The 18,566-nt window shown below is 40.2% G+C and overlaps 1 protein-coding gene across 1 annotated transcript in view; it reads right to left on the reverse strand.

Annotated features, from left to right (window-relative positions):
* TTN (titin) overlaps positions 1–18,566 on the reverse strand; it is a 269,090-nt gene that overhangs the window by 167,717 nt on the left and 82,807 nt on the right. The window contains 30 exon segments of the mRNA XM_044913684.1: positions 311–571; positions 684–951; positions 1,048–1,137; positions 1,341–1,524; positions 2,342–2,627; positions 2,753–2,845; positions 3,430–3,717; positions 5,715–6,005; positions 6,476–6,763; positions 6,900–7,187; positions 7,983–8,261; positions 8,350–8,628; positions 8,743–9,021; positions 9,131–9,418; positions 9,932–10,210; positions 10,332–10,613; positions 11,044–11,322; positions 11,563–11,844; positions 13,164–13,451; positions 13,593–13,880; positions 14,021–14,299; positions 14,402–14,680; positions 14,776–15,054; positions 15,244–15,531; positions 15,634–15,912; positions 16,059–16,340; positions 16,457–16,735; positions 16,992–17,273; positions 17,809–18,096; positions 18,227–18,514. Of these exon segments, the coding sequence (XP_044769619.1) occupies positions 311–571; positions 684–951; positions 1,048–1,137; positions 1,341–1,524; positions 2,342–2,627; positions 2,753–2,845; positions 3,430–3,717; positions 5,715–6,005; positions 6,476–6,763; positions 6,900–7,187; positions 7,983–8,261; positions 8,350–8,628; positions 8,743–9,021; positions 9,131–9,418; positions 9,932–10,210; positions 10,332–10,613; positions 11,044–11,322; positions 11,563–11,844; positions 13,164–13,451; positions 13,593–13,880; positions 14,021–14,299; positions 14,402–14,680; positions 14,776–15,054; positions 15,244–15,531; positions 15,634–15,912; positions 16,059–16,340; positions 16,457–16,735; positions 16,992–17,273; positions 17,809–18,096; positions 18,227–18,514 (7,983 nt within the window).

An 18,566-nucleotide genomic window follows, 5' to 3' on the forward strand; every position in this document is an offset into this window, starting at 1 on the left:
ATAAAGAATGATTGAATTTAGCAGAATTATAGAATTTAAATAACTGTTAGACAGTCATGTGTTCGTTTGGATTGAAATCTGCCTTTGGTCAAAAAAATCCATGGAAAAGATCCGGCACTTGTGTGAACATTTCCCTTTTGATTTCATGTGCATCTTGAGATGTGAATGAATGCTGTGAGTGTGTGCTGGGAAAGGAGAACACACGACCACTTTGGAATATGCGTAATGGCAGGCGGCCGCGGGAAGGGTCCTGCACCACGTCTGCCACTGACCTGTGCACTAATAACCCCAGCTGTGGCCGTTCACCCACCTTCAATTCTGAGCTCTGCTGAAGTTTCAAGGTCTTCATATTTGCAGCTGTACTGCCCCTGGTCTTCTGCTCGAACATCTGCAATGGTCAGCTTATGGACTTTGTGTTCCACTTCTGTCTTATGTCTACCTTGGGGCTTAAGGATTCTGCCATTTCTGAACCATTCAGATTTTACGTTTGGCACGGAAAATTGGCATGTCATGGTGCAAGTCTGGCCTTCTTTCAAAGTAACATCCTGAAGATGCCGTTCCCAAGCAGGCTCTGCAGGTATGACACAAAAAACATTTTGTTTGATATCACATGCAGATGTGCTCAATAGTAAGTGAATCTCACAAGTTTGTTTGTTTTTTTTAATAAAATGCTTTTTACTTACCGATTACAGTTAGTTTAGCACTAGCGATGTGTGGACCACACACCAATCTATAATTGCCCTGATCTTTAAGTTGACAGTTTTTGACTCTGAGTGTATGCCGATCACCATCGATACTTATTTCAAATTTATCACTGGGTTCCAGTTTTTCAGTCCCTTTGTACCATGAAAGCTTGATTTCTGGATAATTAATCTTAATGTCAATTTCAAACACAGCATCATCATCTTTCAAAACTGTCTGATTCTCAATGTCCTTGATCAGAGTGACAGGCTAGGAGAATAAGGAATTAACACACATTAGTCACTCCTTCTCTCATAATTCCCAATAACAATCTGTTCACCGTATTATCTTCATGATTCACTTTACCTCTGTCTGTGATAGCCTTTGCTGAATAAATGATACAAGTTCCTCAAATTCCTTTTCATCCTTCTCTGACTTCTCTATTTCCTCAATTTCCTAAGGAGGAAAAAGTAGAAGTATTACATATGGAAAAAAATTGAATTAGAGGATGCAGGATTATATTTATCTTCCATTACTGATGCTGCCTAGGTTACATTAAATGATCTCATATAGCTGTAGGGTTCTGGAAATTCGATGGATATATATTAGATGTTTCAAATGTAAATTTTTAAGATGATGCTATACACAAAAGATCATACCAATCTATGTGTCTCTTCTTCTTGACTTTGTTTTAGCAGTTCAAATGCTTGAAGAAGACCTCGGAAGTCAGTGATTCCATACATGCGAGCATATTTTTCATATTCTTTAGGATCAACATTTTTGAGAAGTTCCATGATATCGATTTCTTCTTCTTCTCCAGATCCTTTCTTTAAGACTGGAGTCCTAAATGAAATCAGAAATAAACATAAATCACCTGTCTTCTACTTATTTTGAATTGCCTATCATCATTTAAAGATCATAAGTACCATTAAGGTTTTTTGTTCCCCTCACAAAGGCATAGTGTATGTCCTTTGTTCAAGAAATGACAGTTTTACCGTGTTCACAATAAAAAAAAAAATGTGGGTTTGGTGATGAAGTAGATTAAGATTGGACCATTGTAACAAGGTACCGAAATGTAATCAATGAATTTAAGAAAGAATATATATTTGTAAATTTTACTACCAAAGAGTCTAATGAAATAATTAAAAGGAAAAGCAGTAACAGCAATGGAAAGCATTAATAAGGGATAAATATCATATGTCATGGGAAAGATGTGTGGAAAGCAAATGCTGATTAATTTAGTAATTGACTATGTTGAAATGTAATTTGTGTTGAAAGTATTGGTAATTATGGAAATGTTTCAAGTGTTGATCTAGAAAAGAATTCAGAACATGAGAAATACTACATAGAAACAAAAATTTCATTTTGAGACAGATACAAAGTTCTCCATTGGCCATTGCCTTTGTCTAAAATTTTAATAAAGATTCACTTCCTTCTCAAAACTTTCTTATGATCATTCAGAAACTGATCTTCATGAACTGCTAACCTATGCCCAAATATTGGGTATTTGCTTATATGCTTTTGTGGAATGTCTGTGTGCTTATGTTCATTTACCATCAGAATCTTGGAGGGGATGGCCCATGCCCCTTGAGAGATCTCTTTTGTGAATGGAAAATGACCATGCGTGGTTTTTGTTTTTGTTTTTTTTAATTGAACTTACTTTTTCAGCATTGCTCTCAGATCTCCTTCAATCTTCTCCTGTTTCTTCCTTTCATCCACCTGTAGGTTAACGTTACTTTCAATTTCGCCGTGTTTATTAAATGCGACACACCGATACAATCCAGAATCGGTTTTTGTGGTGTCCCTAATCTCCAGCTTTGCTTCGTCACCTTTCTGGTGGATAAGAATGCGACCGCCCTGGTTCAGTTGCCTCCATTTCCCTTTTGTCCATTTAACATTTGGGATTGGATCACCTCCAACTTTTGCAATGAATGTTGCGGTGGTTTCTAGGGAAGAATGAAAGCAAATGAATTAAAAAAACCTAATTTTCCCAAATCAGTTCTTCCAAAATTAAATCGGCAGTAAAATTGTACAAGATAGATGAAGACATACTGGTTCACAAAGTACTTACTTTCTACGACTCTGATACTCTGAGGTTCTGACACGAAGAAGAGTTTCCCATCAACTGCCGCTTTCTTAGCTGCTGGGACTGTGGCTGGTTTGTCTGAAAGACACATTTACATGTTTTGTTGTCACAGTTACCTTAAAATCGGAATAATTCCTCTGTAAAATGAGCTTTAGAAATTTGGCAGTGTCAAAGACATCATTCACTCTAGGACTCACTATGTACGAGAGTGGACTACGGAAGATAAAGCAGTTTCATAGACATTTATAACTAGTGGCAGCTTTCACATGCAGGTTGAACTACAATCATAATAGCAGTGTCCAATTTTATATTTCTAGACTTGGCTTTATTCGATAGAATTCCTCCAGGACTATGACATCAGATTCCCTCACGTCACATTATCAGAGCATCATTTTTGGAACTTAGTTACACCTTCTTGGATATGGTGGAAAGAGGTACAAGAAATAGGTTGGTGAACTTGGGGTAATGTCAGACAATTTGTATCAAAATTATTTCCATTGGATTATCTAATACTTCAGTTATAACAAGGAGGCTATAAATTGCAAATGAGCAATAATTGATGTTTCTAGAAATTGAATTCCATTCTTATTTAAGTTGTAATATGCAAATAAATGGGACTGGTCATTGGCTTAATTGGAATACTACTTCTGAGGTATCTGTACCTTTGATGGTCACTTTGGATTTTGAAGTGTCACTTCCAGCCACATTTGAAGCTTTGCACACATAATCTCCCGAATCTGCTTTAGCCACGTCCTTCAGTTCCAGCACGGCGGTCCCGCCAGCAAAGCTGAAGCTACACCTATCTGAGGGCTTTACTTCCCTCCCAGCCTTCAACCACTGGATCTTGATCGGTTCTGATCCCTGCACATGGCAGCTGAGCTGCACAGATTCTCCTTCACTTGCTGTTACTGGAGTAAGGTGCTGGTCAAACACAGGTGGCTTCTTAGGTTCTGGAAGTACAAAGATGGTTTTAAGCTTAAAAGGAACATAAAGGCAAAAAAGTTTTAAATTCCAGAAAAGAAGCCAGTTTTGCCTCTAACGGGTAATACCAGTAGTACCAGTTGCTATAGTAGAACAGAATCAGTAACTGAATCAAAGCTCATTCCTCTCTGAAGACAACAGTTACATTTGTTGGAGTTTTTAAAGATAAAGGTTGAAAAACAAGCAAAGAACGGATGCTATGTTGACCAAAAATCATGCAAGCCTCTGTGTCCTGATTAAGCACTGCAAACATGGCAACTGGCAGTTCCTATAAACCTCTGTGCCATATAGCACACTATTGATTCTCTCGCACCTGCAGATAGCTGCATTTTTGCTGTGCCCTAAGAAAGAAGGGCCTCCTGGGGAATTCTGCTCATCTAGAGCAGCAGTTCTTGCTGCCCTCTGGGAAAGAAAGCCAACATTTGAGTAATCTGTGAGCCCACTTCATAATACGTGACTTTCTCTGATATTCATCTTTAGCTATGAAATGCGGCTATAGTAGCATTTAAAATCTAATCTTTGCCCAAAGGAAACAGCAGTTGAAGTTCAGTGTTCAACTGAAAACCAATGAAGAATATACAGGTAACATGGTAGGAAGGCCGTGTACAACTCAGTATTACGTAATGGTTTTATTCAATGATTCTGAGAACTAGATATAAACATAAGGCAATATTCATGATTGTAATGATTAAAACTTGTGATGTCTTTTTTTTTTTAATTCTACAAAGAAATAGCTTCAGAATGTGATACAAAGTACTTATCTACTCAATGGCAGAACCACCAGGGATGTAAATAATGAATATAAGCCACCGCTAAGGATACGTTTTTTGTTTTATTAAACATATTTTAAAACTAAATGCACTTAAATTCTATAAAATGAGTGTCTTTTAAATTAAGACAACTCAACGATACCAGCCCATTCGTGGTATTAACCTATTATCTATGCATGAGCCCTGAAATGGCCAACTATATCACATCAGAGTTGGTAATCAAGCCCCAAGCTGCTCCAAGAAAATTGGCTTGTAAAGTGATTTTGATGAATCTGCATCATAATCATCTGGATGAAGCCATTTTATGGTCAGAGGATCAGAAAAAAAGGATCTCCTTAGAAGATACAGTCTATTTCTTTCCCTCAAGCTAGGACTATATATGTAAATACATCTTCTATAATAATATGCAGCATATTCCCTCTCATCTTTTTTTTCCTTTTGAGCAAGTTTTACTCTTTTGTCTGGGATTAATATTCATTTACAGGCTAAAAGCTTTGGGCAATGTATGTCAAACAATAATCCCTTAGAAATAGAAAAGAGAATGTTTCAGAATGTGATATAACTTCTAAGAAGCAAAACTAATGCAGTTTTCCATGATGAAAATTTAAGAATTTTTCAAAATAAACGTGCTTCATAAAAATTTATATATTACTGAGGCATGAATTTCCAAGTAGACTTAGATTTCTAACTGCCTGAGAGAATTTTGGGATATGATTCACATGCTAAGATTTTAGTCCATTTATTATATAACACCTACTTTGCTGGCCATGTAAATTACAAATAGTATGTATTTCAAGTAAATATATATAGAATTATGGCAAGCCAATGACATCATGTATATTTACTGTTAGCCCTTAAACAACATGGGTTTGAATGGTGTGGGTCCACTTATATACGGATGTGTTCTTTTCTCTAGCTCACTGTATTGTAAGAATATATAATCGACTGTTTGTGTTATTGGTAAGGCCTCCAGTCAAGAGGATGCTATTAGTAAAGTTTTGGAAGAGTCAAAAGTTACACGGGGATTGGTCGGTGATCCTAGCCTCCCAGTTGTTCAAGAGTCAACTGCGTATCTGCTAGAACTTACTTGGCCAACAGAGTTAAAGAAGAAATGCACATGTCAGAAGAAATGCACAGGCCTAGCTAAGAGGCAATAAGAACACTGGAGGAGGCTGGGGGTAGCGACGTTGACTCACCTTTGATGACAATTGAAGATGTACACAGAGCAGAGCCTGCATCATTTGACACTTTGCATGTGTACAAACCAGCATCGCCCTTGCCCGCCTTCTTGACATGCAGCAGGAGCGTGTTGTTCTTGAATATAATCTCACAGTTAGAAGTTGGATGTATCTCTATATTATTCTTGTACCATGCAACCGATATAGGCTGGGAACCGGCAACACGGCCCTCGAGCCTGAAAGAATTCCCTTCCGTTTCCTCAACGGTCTCCGAGAGCTTTTTAGTGAAACTTGGTGGGATGAGCCGCTCTGCAAGAAATTGCAAGGATATATGAAAAGGAAGCCAGAAGCACGTTACTGATAGGAGGCTTTTCAAGAAAAAGTCCTATTGTACATTAAAAGTTAAAAAAAAAAAAGTTAATGCTGACTAACTAAATACAGTGAATCAGCGTACGTTTCTAAACATTTCTGCCTCATTCCACAAGCTTATTCTGAACTGTTCTCTGATTTATGGGATAAATGATAAAAATAACTTACGGCCATTTACAGAACCACGTACTTGTAAAAAATAAAAGAAGAAGAGGGTGGTCTTAGGGTTATGTAGGATATATGGAGTTTTAGAAAAATATGGATTTAAAAAGATCACTTTTTCTCTAGAGAAACTTATTTCTTCTTCAACATTTTTGTCATTTGTTTAAAACTGGCCTAAATTTCACTGCCCTAATAGAAACTGCACCCTTGGGAAAGAACAGGAAGCGATTATGCAAAATAAACGATACCTTTTATATTAAGTTGAGCTGTGCACGAGTCCTTTCCCACTTCATTCACAGCATAGCAGCTATATTGCCCAGAGTCTCCCTTGTCTACTTTCAGAATTGTCAGGTGGGCAGTGTTTTCCAGGTAACTGATCTGGTAGTTTCCGCCACTTCGTATCTCTCTGTTGTCTTTGGCCCAGGCGACCTTTATTGGTTGCGTCCCAGTAACGTGGCACTCAAAGTCAGCACTGTCCCCAACCACAGCATCCACAGGGGTGACGGGGATGTCAAAGAAGGGTGGATTCTTCCCCTCTAAAAGCAGAGCAGAAGGACACAGTTTCAGGCTCCATAGCCATCCCACTCTACAGAAACAGTGGTGTTTTCTCCTTAATTTTGAGGATAGAAATTTTAATTACAGAAACAGAAAGAAGTTGAAGCAGCCACAAACCTGTGAGAATGAGCCTGGCACTGGAGGAAGCAGACCCTATAGGGTTCGTAGCTGTGCAAGAATACTGGCCCGCAAGGCTCCGGTCTGTTTTAAAGATGTTGAGAGTGGCCACGTTATCTAAAAACGATGTTTGTACATTTGGGCCATCTTTCAATGGCTTGTCATCTTTATACCAAGACACCGAGATAGGTTCTGATCCACGTATGGTACATTCAAACACAACCGGCAGTCCAACCGTTTCTTGAACATCTCGCAACTGCCGAGAAAATGATGGTGGCAGTTTTTGCTCTGTAGGAACAGAATTAAAATAATGAGTACTTCTGGATATATTTTTAATTTGCTGAATATCCTTCTCACAGTGATTGCTGTATAGATAATAGTATGTCTATAAAAATATTAGGAGGTACTAACAGCTCTTGAATTAACTTGGACACAAAGAAAAACTTACAAACTTTCGGGGCAAAATTTTCACTCTGTGGTCACCCTAATGCATACTAGGTACAAAAATATGTAAGCCCAAAGAGTAATTGATTGGTTTAAGGTACATCTCCAGGCACGCAGCAGATTCTCCCACTTTTTAAGACTGCCTTGTGGGACACTCATGAAGTGAAATTTTAAAAATATGGTTACTCGGGGCGCCTGGGTGGCTCAGTCGTTACGCGTCTGCCTTCAGCTTAGGTCATGATCCTGGGGTCCTGGGATCGAGTCCCACATCGGGCTCCCTGCTCGGCTGGGAGCCTGCTTCTCCCTCTCTCACTCCCCCTGCTTGTGTTCCCTCTCTCGCTGTGTCTCTCTCTGTCAAATAAATAAATACAATCTTTAACAAAAAAAATATGGTTACTCATTTTTCTGAAAGATTTAATGATAGACACAAGTGATTGTTATGTTCCTTCCAAATGAAGATTTAGTTCTCTTATCTCTCCCAGCTACAGAAAAAGATGAGCCACTAACCGTAGACAGAATTTCTTAAGCAGAACATTCTGCCTTGGGCAAGATTTTCTTAAAAAGAAGACCTTTGCCAGATATTTTAAATCGTGTTCAAAAGAAACACAAATCCATTCACTTTTAAAACATTGCAATCACCTTGGACAGTAAGGAACGTTGATGAAGAAACTTCTCCCACGCTGTTTTCAGCTCTGCAGATATATTCTCCACTGTCATTACTATCAACCTGGTTGAAAACCAGTGTAGCGACATTGTTCTTAAAATGCATTTTGCAGGTGGCAGTAGGTCTTAATTTTGTATCTCCTTTGTACCAAGACACCCCAATTTCAGGCGTCCCAGCAATTTGACATTGTAAAGAGGCAGAATCTCCAACGGTGACCTTAACAGGCTCCAACTGCTTGACAAAATACGGTGGTTCTGCAGGCAAGAGAGATAATCAGTCACGAAGAGACACGCCAGAATGATTATTCACATATGACGCTATGAAGGCGGGATTGTAACAAACCTAGTATCAGTATTTGTGCCGAACAGGAATCTTTTCCAGAAGCATTTTCAATGTAGCAGTTGTACTGTCCTGCATCCTCCATGGTGCTACTTGGAATTTCCAGGATTGCAGATTTTTCAGTTGTGGTTATATTACACCTCTGAGAAGGAGTTATATTTACGCCATTTTTCTTCCATGTAACTGAAATGGGAGGAGTTCCAGTGTACGTGCCCTCTAGAATCAGGGGTTTTCCTTTCTCTATGCTGTAGTCATTGAGCCTTTTCACAAATTTGGCTGGGGCTGTAGTAAGCAAATGGGAAAATACGAAATCAAACACACATACATTCAGATATAGACACAGCTGTTACTTCACGTACGTCAGTTGTAAAAATGCGGACTAGCAGTCAAACAAACCTTTTACATAGAGATGTGTCGTACAAGAAACTCTGCCAGCTTCATTACTAACTATGCAGGTATATTCTCCACTCTGTGTTGTCTCTATATCAAACAACTCCAGCTCAGCGACAGAATGCTCCAGAGATACATTACACCTGTCCCCTGGTACCAGTTCACTGCTACCCTTGAACCAGCTGACGCTGAGAGGAGGTGTTCCTTTTACGATGCTTGTGAAAGTTACATTGCCTCCCGTTAACATATCCATGGCCTCAGGTTTCTGAACAAAGGATGGTGGCTCTAAACAAAAATCACATACCAAGAGCAATTTAATATTTTTCAATTTTGATGATAAACACGCTTAATACGTTATGAAATGCAGTTCTAGTTTCCTGTCGTTTTAACTGACCTCTCACAGTCAAAGGAGCACTGCATTCATCAGAACCGGCCACGTTAGTAGCTACACACGTGTAGTCACCAGCATCTGATTCTTCTAGCATGTTCACAGTTAAAGCACAAGTGTTATCTGTCAGGGTGGTCTGGTATTTCCTTCCACTGCTGATCTCATTTCCTTCATGGAACCAGCAGACAGAGATTGGCGGTGACCCATAGACTTTGCACTCCATGACAACCGAGGAACCAGACAGACCATTCGTCTCTTTCAATTTTCTCGTGAATGAAGGAGGAACAATTCGGTCTGAATGTGATAAAAAAAAAATCAAACAAACAAGGGACACCAGTTATAAAATGATTTGAAAAGAGAATTATTGTCTTCTTGATGGAATACCCCTAGATCCACTGGGCTTTCTTGCCAGGGTATCAAAGAAGTCCCTCTGGGTTCACATGGTTGGAAGCCTTGAGAATCAATGGGCAAGATGTGCTAGCTGACGTGGGAGGGGTTTTGGTCTCTCATCACTGTGAACCATTATACGGTGAATTATTCCAGCATAAGCGATAGTTAAAGACAACTTTATCCTTCTCCAGGGGTTAAGTTTTACTCCTACCACTCTGAATTGTGGAAATTTCTCCATGAGAAAGGGATCTAACTTTGGTTTTCTTCCAACTCTATGTGGATGTAACCTCTGATTTTGCTGATGCAGAGGAGGTCAGACCCATGTCCCGCTGAAGACGATGGAGCTTCCCAAACACACATTATGTAAATCAGGAACTACATTATGATACCACTGAAATAAAAGCCCCACCAACCAACCTGAAACTTGAACTGAGGCTGTACAGGTGTCTTTGCCCACAGGGTTTTGCACCTCGAAACTGTATATGCCACTGTCACTAGGTGCCACATTGATGATCTTAAGGCCAGATGCTTTGTTGAAGAAGCTTATTTTGTATTTGCTGTCACTTGTCAGTTCTTTTCCATCCTTGAGCCACTTGGTACTGAGTTCGGGTGTGCCTGTGACTGTGCACTCCAAGGTACAGGTATCTCCTGCGGTAACTCTTATGGATTCTGGCTTTTCCACGATCGCTGCAGGTTCTGGAGCGAGACAGAAATTACATTCAAAATTTACATTCAAACTGAAACGCTAAAGAAAACACAGAGACTAGTAAGTGTGTACTTTGTATTCATGGTAATGTTCTATTCTACTCGTACTAACCGAGAACAGAGAGTGTGGCAAAGCACTCTTGCATTCCAGCATCATTTTTGATCTGACAGGTATACTTCCCAGCATTGGCTATTTCTGTTCTTGCAAACTTTAGGGTTGCAATGTTTTCTGAATAAGAAACCCATATGTTGTCACTTTCTCTGACAATCTCCCCTTTATCTTTGAACCACACCACTGATATTGGCTCAGCGCCTTCGATAGTAGTCTGCAGCTGAACTTCTTCACCAATGATGGTAGAAACGTCACTGAGCTTCTTCACAAATCTTGGTGGTGCTGATGAAAAAGAGACAAATCGTTTAAAACATGTGGGGCTAGTAGTACCCTCCCTCAAGCCATGCAATGCTAGGACTTCCACTAGTGATAACATGTTGTTTCCATTTCTTAAATAAGAGGTATTTTTGTTGAGTGGGAGCAGGGACATTAGAGTTTATATTAAGCCAAAAGAATCAAATGTCTCGTCCTCTCCAACTTTCTGAGTTCAATGAAATCCATTGGAAAAACCGTCTAAAATGATATTTGGTAGGATTCAGACGTGGGATGCACACTAAACATCAAAGGATTTGGAAGAGAAAAAAGGGAAAGTAGAAGACACAGCTAGTGATAAAGGACTGGGCAATCACTAAGAAGCCAACAGAACGTTAAAATTAGAGGGAAGAAAATTAGAAGGGAAACGGCAGACAGAAAAGAATGAGGCTGCTCTAACCTTTCAGTGTGATAGAACCAACACAAGTGTCACTCCCCACATCGTTGGTGGCTTTGCACTGGTATTCCCCCATGTCTGCAGCATCGACATTCAGGACGTGAATACTCGTCAAGAAGTTCTCAGACATGATCTTGTACTTCTTGCCACTTCTAAGTTCCCTCTTATCTTTATGCCAAGAAACTTGAAATGGGGGAGTACCCTGAAGCTCACATTCAAGATGAACATCAGCTCCTTTCAGCGTCTCAATGGGATGAGGCTTTTTGCGGAAAACGGGTGGTTCTACAATTGGAAGGTAATCGAGTTAGAAAAGAAAGGAAAATCAGGATGTATTCTGTAAGCATATAGTTTCAAGTAAGAATCAGTTTTCCATTCTATCACAGAGACAGAAAACATCAGTTTCAATTTTTGATCGTATCCTCCAAAAATTTTAAGACATTGCTGGAGAGTCAAACAGGGACCTGAGAGGACAGCTAGAGAGGAGTCCAATGTGAAAAACACAAAGGAAGAGTAAGATCTGACCTTTAACTTTTAAGGAAGTGCTGCTGCTTGCACTGCCCGCTGCATTGCGGGCCTCACACGTGTAGTCTCCGCTGTCCTCAACACTGAGGTTGTGCATTTCCAACACTGCCACTGAGTCGAGAAATGACATTCTGAATTTACTGCTCTCTTGAATTTCAGTCTCGTCTTTGTACCATAAAACTTTGATTTCTGGAGACCCTCCTATTTTACATTCATATCTTGTGTATTCATCCTGTTTCACAATTCTTGAAGGTTCTAGCTTCTTAATGAACCTGGGTGGTTCTATGGAACCAAGAGGGAAAACACAAGTTAAGGGATGGAAAAGACATGGATAACTCAAGATGAAGTGAAAAAAGGAATCCCTCTGTTGGAGAGGTCTTTAACTCTGGAAAACATTATTTGATGCAGTTCAAGGAAGAATAGTTCATAATTAGTAGTTAAGAATGGTTAAGTTGAATCTAAGTAGAAATTTCTTAAAATAAAATGTGTGTAAGCACCCACACCAAATGTTATTGCAAACGGAAGGGAGGAAAATACATTAATCCATATTGTGTGATCCTCCTCCCAGCAAAAGAATCTTATCTTCAGTGCAAGATCAGAGGCAGGGGCTAGATCTGTTGTTGGAGGCACTCTGAAGTTCACAAGGAATAAGAGGGTTTGACTACTCTCCTGTATGTGAACCGGGGGTGATGTATATACTATGGCTATAAAGATACCAGATATGTACCATGAGGAATCAGAATAACAAAACTGGGTGAGATGTCTTAATATTTATGTCAATTTCTCTTATAGATCTTAAATAGATATTTCTTCAACCCTCATAATTTCCCTTCGCAGTGGGGGAGAGCAAGGCTTTCTTCGTTACCGAAACAAAAAATTCAAGCTCAGAGAAATAAAAATGATTAGAAAAATGTCATAGAGCAAATGGGCTGGTAAATACAATTCTATTTTAATTTCAAGATATCTACAAACCGTCACCACAAAAAACCTCAAAAATTCCCTAATGGGTTAGATGAGTAGCTCATTGAGTGAAGGATTTAATTTATGACAACGGCAGCCATGAACTTGGTATAGAAAGATATGGTTGCCTTCCACCATGTCGGATATTGATGTTCTCCCTAGCCCTCTGGCTTCCTCTATTATTTAAGTGTGGGGCTAGTGGAGGAGGAGAGGTTAGCACAAGCTGACTCTTCTTGAGGGGCTTGTATGGGATCTGTTATCCTCTAGAGCGACAAAATCCATTAATTTACAAACTACTGTGGAAAATAAGTCATTTGAGATCACTTCCTTTTCTTTGTCTTAAGCTGATTTCTTTCAAACTTGGATTTTCTTGCAATTCTGTGAAAACTTTTGTTCACTATTTTCCTAGTCTCTACCTTTAGCCTTTGAAATTGGACATTCAAGTCCATGTTTTATTCGTTTTATATATTTTTAATAAAAAGTGTTAAAACTTGACCCCATTTGGAAGGCCCTAGATCCATTTGACCTCTTCTAATTACTAGACCATGGTCCTAAACATAACTTTGAAGCACACCCTTCCTCCTGTATTTCAAGATATTGAAAATGCAAAAGAGATGTTGCTACTTGACTGGAACAGATACCTTGCACACCCAGGTGAGCAGAACAAGAGTCTTTTCCAGCGACGTTGCTTGCGTAGCAGGTGTACTGCCCAGCGTCACCTTTGCTTACTTTGAGGACTGTCAGAGTGGCAGTATTTTCAACCAAAGTCATCTTGTAGTTGCCTCCAGGGCGAATCTCTCGGTTATCTTTGGCCCAAGTGATTTTGATGGGTCCAGTTCCAGTTACATGACATTTAAAAGAACCACTTTCTCCAAGAGCAAGATCTACCGATACAGGCTTTAGATCAAAGAAAGGAGGCACTTCATGCTCTGAAAAGGATGAAGACCAACACGGTGACTTCAGTTTTCATGCTCCCAGACATGGAGCAGAAACTAAGTGGCACCAGTCCTATGGTGGCCCACGGCAGTGAAGCTTTTTTAATGAAGAGGGTAATGTGATGAGCTACTCACCTGAGAGAATGAGCTTGGCACTAGATGAAGCAGTTCCAAGAGGATTAGAAGCTGAACAATTATACTGACCGACGTGGCTCTGGTCAGTTTGCAAAATCTGAAGGGTTGCTACGTTATGAACAAAAGATGTTTGCAAATTAGAATCATCTTTCAAAAGCACCCCATCCTTGTACCAAGATACTTGAAGAGGTTCTGAGCCATTGATGCGACATTCAAACGCAACTGGGAAACCAAGAGTCTCGTGAACATCCTTCAGTTTTCTTGCAAAGGAAGGTGGAAGTTTGCGCTCTGTAAAGAAGTTACAGATAATCTTTATTTACAAGAGAGAACACAGCCACGGCATATTTCAAGCCATTACAATTTTGATGTTTTTAAGAAAATGGGTCTGTCAGCACACAGCAAGACTTGTTAAACGAAACCATCATCACCTTTGATAACAAGCACGGCTGAAGAAGCGACTGCCCCCACGCTGTTTTCTGCCTTGCACGTATACTCTCCCACGTCACTGTGATCCACTTTGTTGATTACCAAAGAGGCGACATTATTTTTAAATTGCATTTTATATGCAGGAGCCGATCGTAGCTTTGTGTGTTCTTTGTACCAAGAAATTCTGATTTCTGGGGTTCCATCCACTTTACATTGTAAAGTCGTGGGTTCTCTGATGGTTGCTTCTACATGTTGCAGTGGTTCAATGAAATAGGGTGGTTCTAGGGTACAAAGGATGATAACCAATCAATCACGCTAACCTGAAGAGGATGGTTTAAAAGAAGGAAAAGACAGCAACAAAAAGAGCTAACTTGTTAACACACCTAAGACAGACACCAGAGCTTCACAAATATCTTGACCGGCCTCATTTTCTATCAGGCAACTGTACTGTGCATAATCCTCTACAGTGCTCTCCGTAATTTCCAGGATCGTCGATTTCTCTGTCATGGTAATACTGCAATTTGGAGACTGTGAGAGAGGGAACTCATTCTTCAACCAGCTCACCGAGATGGGAGGTGTGCCGGTAAACGTGGCCTCAAGAACTATGGGGCTGCCCGTCTCCACGCTGAAGTCAGCCAACCTTTTCACAAACGTGGCGGGTTCTGTACAGAGGAAACATGAGGGTGAACTTGGCATCTTCAAAGGAAGACTTGGAAAGGAATTTTAAGAGACACACGAGTCGGAGAACAGAGCAAACCTTTCACAAAGAGATGCGCGGTACAGGAGGCGCTGCCCGCGTCATTGGTCACAAGGCAAGAATAGTCTCCGCTCTGCACCGGCTCTACCTCCAGCAACTCCAGTTCGGTCACAAAATCTTCCAGAGAGATGGTGCACGACTCCCCTGACACCAGTTCCCTGCTGCCCTTAAACCACTTGACCTTGAACGGAGGGGAGCCTCTAATGACGCTGGTGAAGATGAGGCTCGTTCCAGGTAAAACTTCCGCAGAGTCGGGGATTTGTTCAAAAGAGGGGGGTTCTGGATACCCCAGGGGAGGGAGAGATCAAGAGAAAAAAAGAAATCCAGGTGAGATGCGCTTTTGCTCCTCAAAGGAAAGGGAACTAAGACTGCAAATGAAGACAAGGGAAAGAAACTCCCCGCGAGGCAGGCGCCACGTCTCGCGGAAGAGACGTGAGGGCGGCAGCAGTCTGCCTCTCGCACACTGACCTTGCACGGTCAGGACCGCCGAGCATTCTTCCGAACCAGCCACGTTGGCAGCCACACACGTGTATATGCCTGTGTCTGAGGGCTCCAGTAAGCTCAGGTTCAACGTACAGACATTTTCCGAGAAGCTGGACTGGCATTTAGGCCCACTAACGAGCTCGTTTCCGTCCTGAAACCAGGCAACTGAAATCGGGGCTGAGCCAGAGACTCGGCACTCCAAAACCGCCGAGGCCCCCAAGACGGCGTTCGTGTCTTTCAGCTTGCGGATGAAGGAAGGAGGCACAACTCGATCTGTGTGGAGAAGGGTAGTTTTCCGTTTAAAGAGAAGCTTTCTTTTCTTTTTTCTTTTTTCCAGGAAAAATGACAGATTCATAAAGACCTCACACTACTCACCCGACACGTGGACAGATACAGAGCAGGTGCTTTTACCAACACTGTTTTTCACTTCAAAGCTATATAACCCCTTGTCGCTCATCTCTGCACAAGGGATTTTAATGGAAGCCACTTTGTTGATGAATGTGATGTGATGTTTGCCGTCTGCAGATAATTCTCTCCCATCTTTGAACCACTTGACTGAAAGTTCTGGTGTTCCAGCCACTGCACACTCTAATGCAAAAGGATTTCCAGTAGTGACAGTCATGGGTTCTGGCTTCTCTACGATTCTGGCTGGTTCTAAAAGAAGAAGTATATTGCATTGAAAATAAAGTCACCTTCCAAACTGAGAGTGTAAGCAATATATAATGGGGTAAGAATAGTATTTGCAGATGATGATCATGGGCCAATTTGATTATTTTCTCAGGTTGTACTTTGTTACTAACCTACTACAGTCAAGACTGCTGAACATTCTCTCATCCCGGCGTCATTTTTGATTTGGCACACATATTTTCCAGAATCAGAGGGTTCGGGGCTCCCAAGTTGGAGGGTTGCGACGTTATCGATAAATGAAATCCTAGTGTTTTCACTCTCTCTGATGACATCACCTCTATCTTTCAGCCAGACAACAGAAATTGGCTGGAAGCCTTCCACTACAGCCCGTAACTCAACAGCATCCCCAACAAGGGTTGAGGTGTCGCTTAGCTTTTTCACAAATCGTGGGGGTTCTAATGAAAGAAGTTTGTGGTTAGAAGAAAAAAAGAATCACAGCCACATAAGTTATTAGTTAAGCAAGAAAAGATGAAAGGAAGAGACATATATTTTTGTGCCCACGTATACAAACCTTTGAACTTGACCGTGCAAACACACGTGTCACTTCCCACCTCATTAGTAGCTTTGCAGTGATATTCTCCTACATCGGAGGCTTCAAGATTAAGGATATGAAGACTTGTATCAAAATTTTTTGAAGTGATTTTAAATTTCTTGCTGCTTCGAACTTGCTTTCGATCTTTAACCCACACCACTTCAAATGGGGGGGTTCCCGAAATTTCACATTGGAAGATAACATCAGAACCTTTAAGAGCTCCTATTGGAGAAGGCTTCTGGGTGAAAACAGGAGGTGCTACCAGAAAAAAAGAAGATAGATGATGAGAACATTTGCTTACTAAAAAGGATAGATAATGCTTTAGAATCCAGAATCATTAAGAATGATTGGTGTAACCATATGACAGTATGCTAACGCAAGAAATAACAATTCACAAAAACTAGTTTAAGAATTGCAAGCAAATCCCCATAGTGAGCCTTTTTATTTTGGAGCTCATAACATCGCTGAGAAAGAATCCAATCAGAGGAGAAGGAAGAAGCTTAGTGTGTCTAACCTTTAACGGTCAGGGCTGTGCTGCAGCTGGCCTCACCAACACCATTATGAGCTTCACAGATATAGTCCCCACTGTCCTCAGTGCTGCCTTCATTGATGGTAAGCAGTGCCACAGAATTAACGAATGACATGTTGTATTTCCAACTTTCATGAAGTTCACTGTCATTTCGGAACCACACAACTTTGATTTCTGGGGAACCACTTATTTTGCATTCCAGTTGGATGGATTCTCCCTGCTTTGCAACTTTAGAAGCTTCTAGTTTCTTAACAAACTTGGGAGGTTCTAGTAAATCAAAGGAAAAAACAGCTTGTGTTTGTAGTTGAAGATCCCATAAATACATATTTAAACTGGTTAATTAAGAATATATTTTCCGACAGTTTTATGGTAAAATGTTATGTTTTTCTATTAAATAAGCTTTTAATAGAGAATTTAATTGTTGAGTTTATTTTTGTAGTTTGGATACAGAAGCTAAAACATATAAGTTAATGTATTATAGAGGTATTTGATCAAAATTTAGTAATGATAAATCAGAACGCCATATAACAGAAAATAAATGATGAGACTGGATAGTTGAAACAATACTTAACAAATTTGTTAGACAACACCATCTGATAGGCTCACACTTAGAGTCAACACTAATTTAAAGAACAATATAAAGACAAAACAGAACCTTGATTAATGTTTTCAACACTAATATACAAATTCTAACATGACCCAGTTAGTTTATCTCAAACACTTAAAAACTAAAGGAATTTTTAGAAGACCATCACACAAATATGGGAAAGAACAGATATTGGTAGATGCCATGTAATTATACCTTTTACACTGAGTTGAGCTGAGCACATGTCTTTGCCAACATCATTGGTTGCCTGGCAAGTATATTGACCAGAGTCTCCTTTGCCTACTTTAAGAATTCTTAGATGGGGAGTGTTTCCCACACATGTGATAGTGTAATTTCCTCCAGGACGTATCTCCTTGTTATCTTTTGACCAAGTGATTCGCATTGGTTGAGCACCAGTAACATGACACTCAAAGTCAGCACTTTCCCCAGCAATGACATCTATAGATACAGGCTTGATGTCAAAGAAGGGAGATTTCTTAGGTTCTGGAAAATGAAAAGAAAAGGCAGTGGGTGTTTTGTTTGTTTTACTTTTTTCACTGGCCATTTCTATCCTGACAATGAATAAGAAGTCATGGTTTGGTTTGCAAAGGGAAAGATTAACATGGGAACAAACCTCTTGCTGTCAGTCTAGCACTAGAAGATGCTGTTCCAAGTGGGTTAGAAGCTGAGCAGGAGTACTGGCCAGAGTGACTCAAGTCAGTTTGCAAAATTTTTAAAGTTGCCACATTATCTACAAATGATGTCTGTAGGTTTTCATCATCTCGTAGAAGTACCCCATCTCTATACCAGCACACTTGGATGGGTGCGGAGCCATTTAATCGACAAGTGAGTGTAACAGGCAACCCAACAGTCTGTTCAATGTCTTTCAGTTGTCTTGCAAAGGAAGGTGGAAGTTGGCGCTCTGTAGGAAGACAAGCGATACTTGAGCCATCAGTAGATGAAATGAAAATTTC

The sequence above is a fragment of the Neomonachus schauinslandi genome, chromosome 3 (genome assembly GCF_002201575.2).
Source record: "Neomonachus schauinslandi chromosome 3, ASM220157v2, whole genome shotgun sequence".
NCBI classification, from domain to species: Eukaryota; Metazoa; Chordata; class Mammalia; order Carnivora; family Phocidae; genus Neomonachus; species Neomonachus schauinslandi.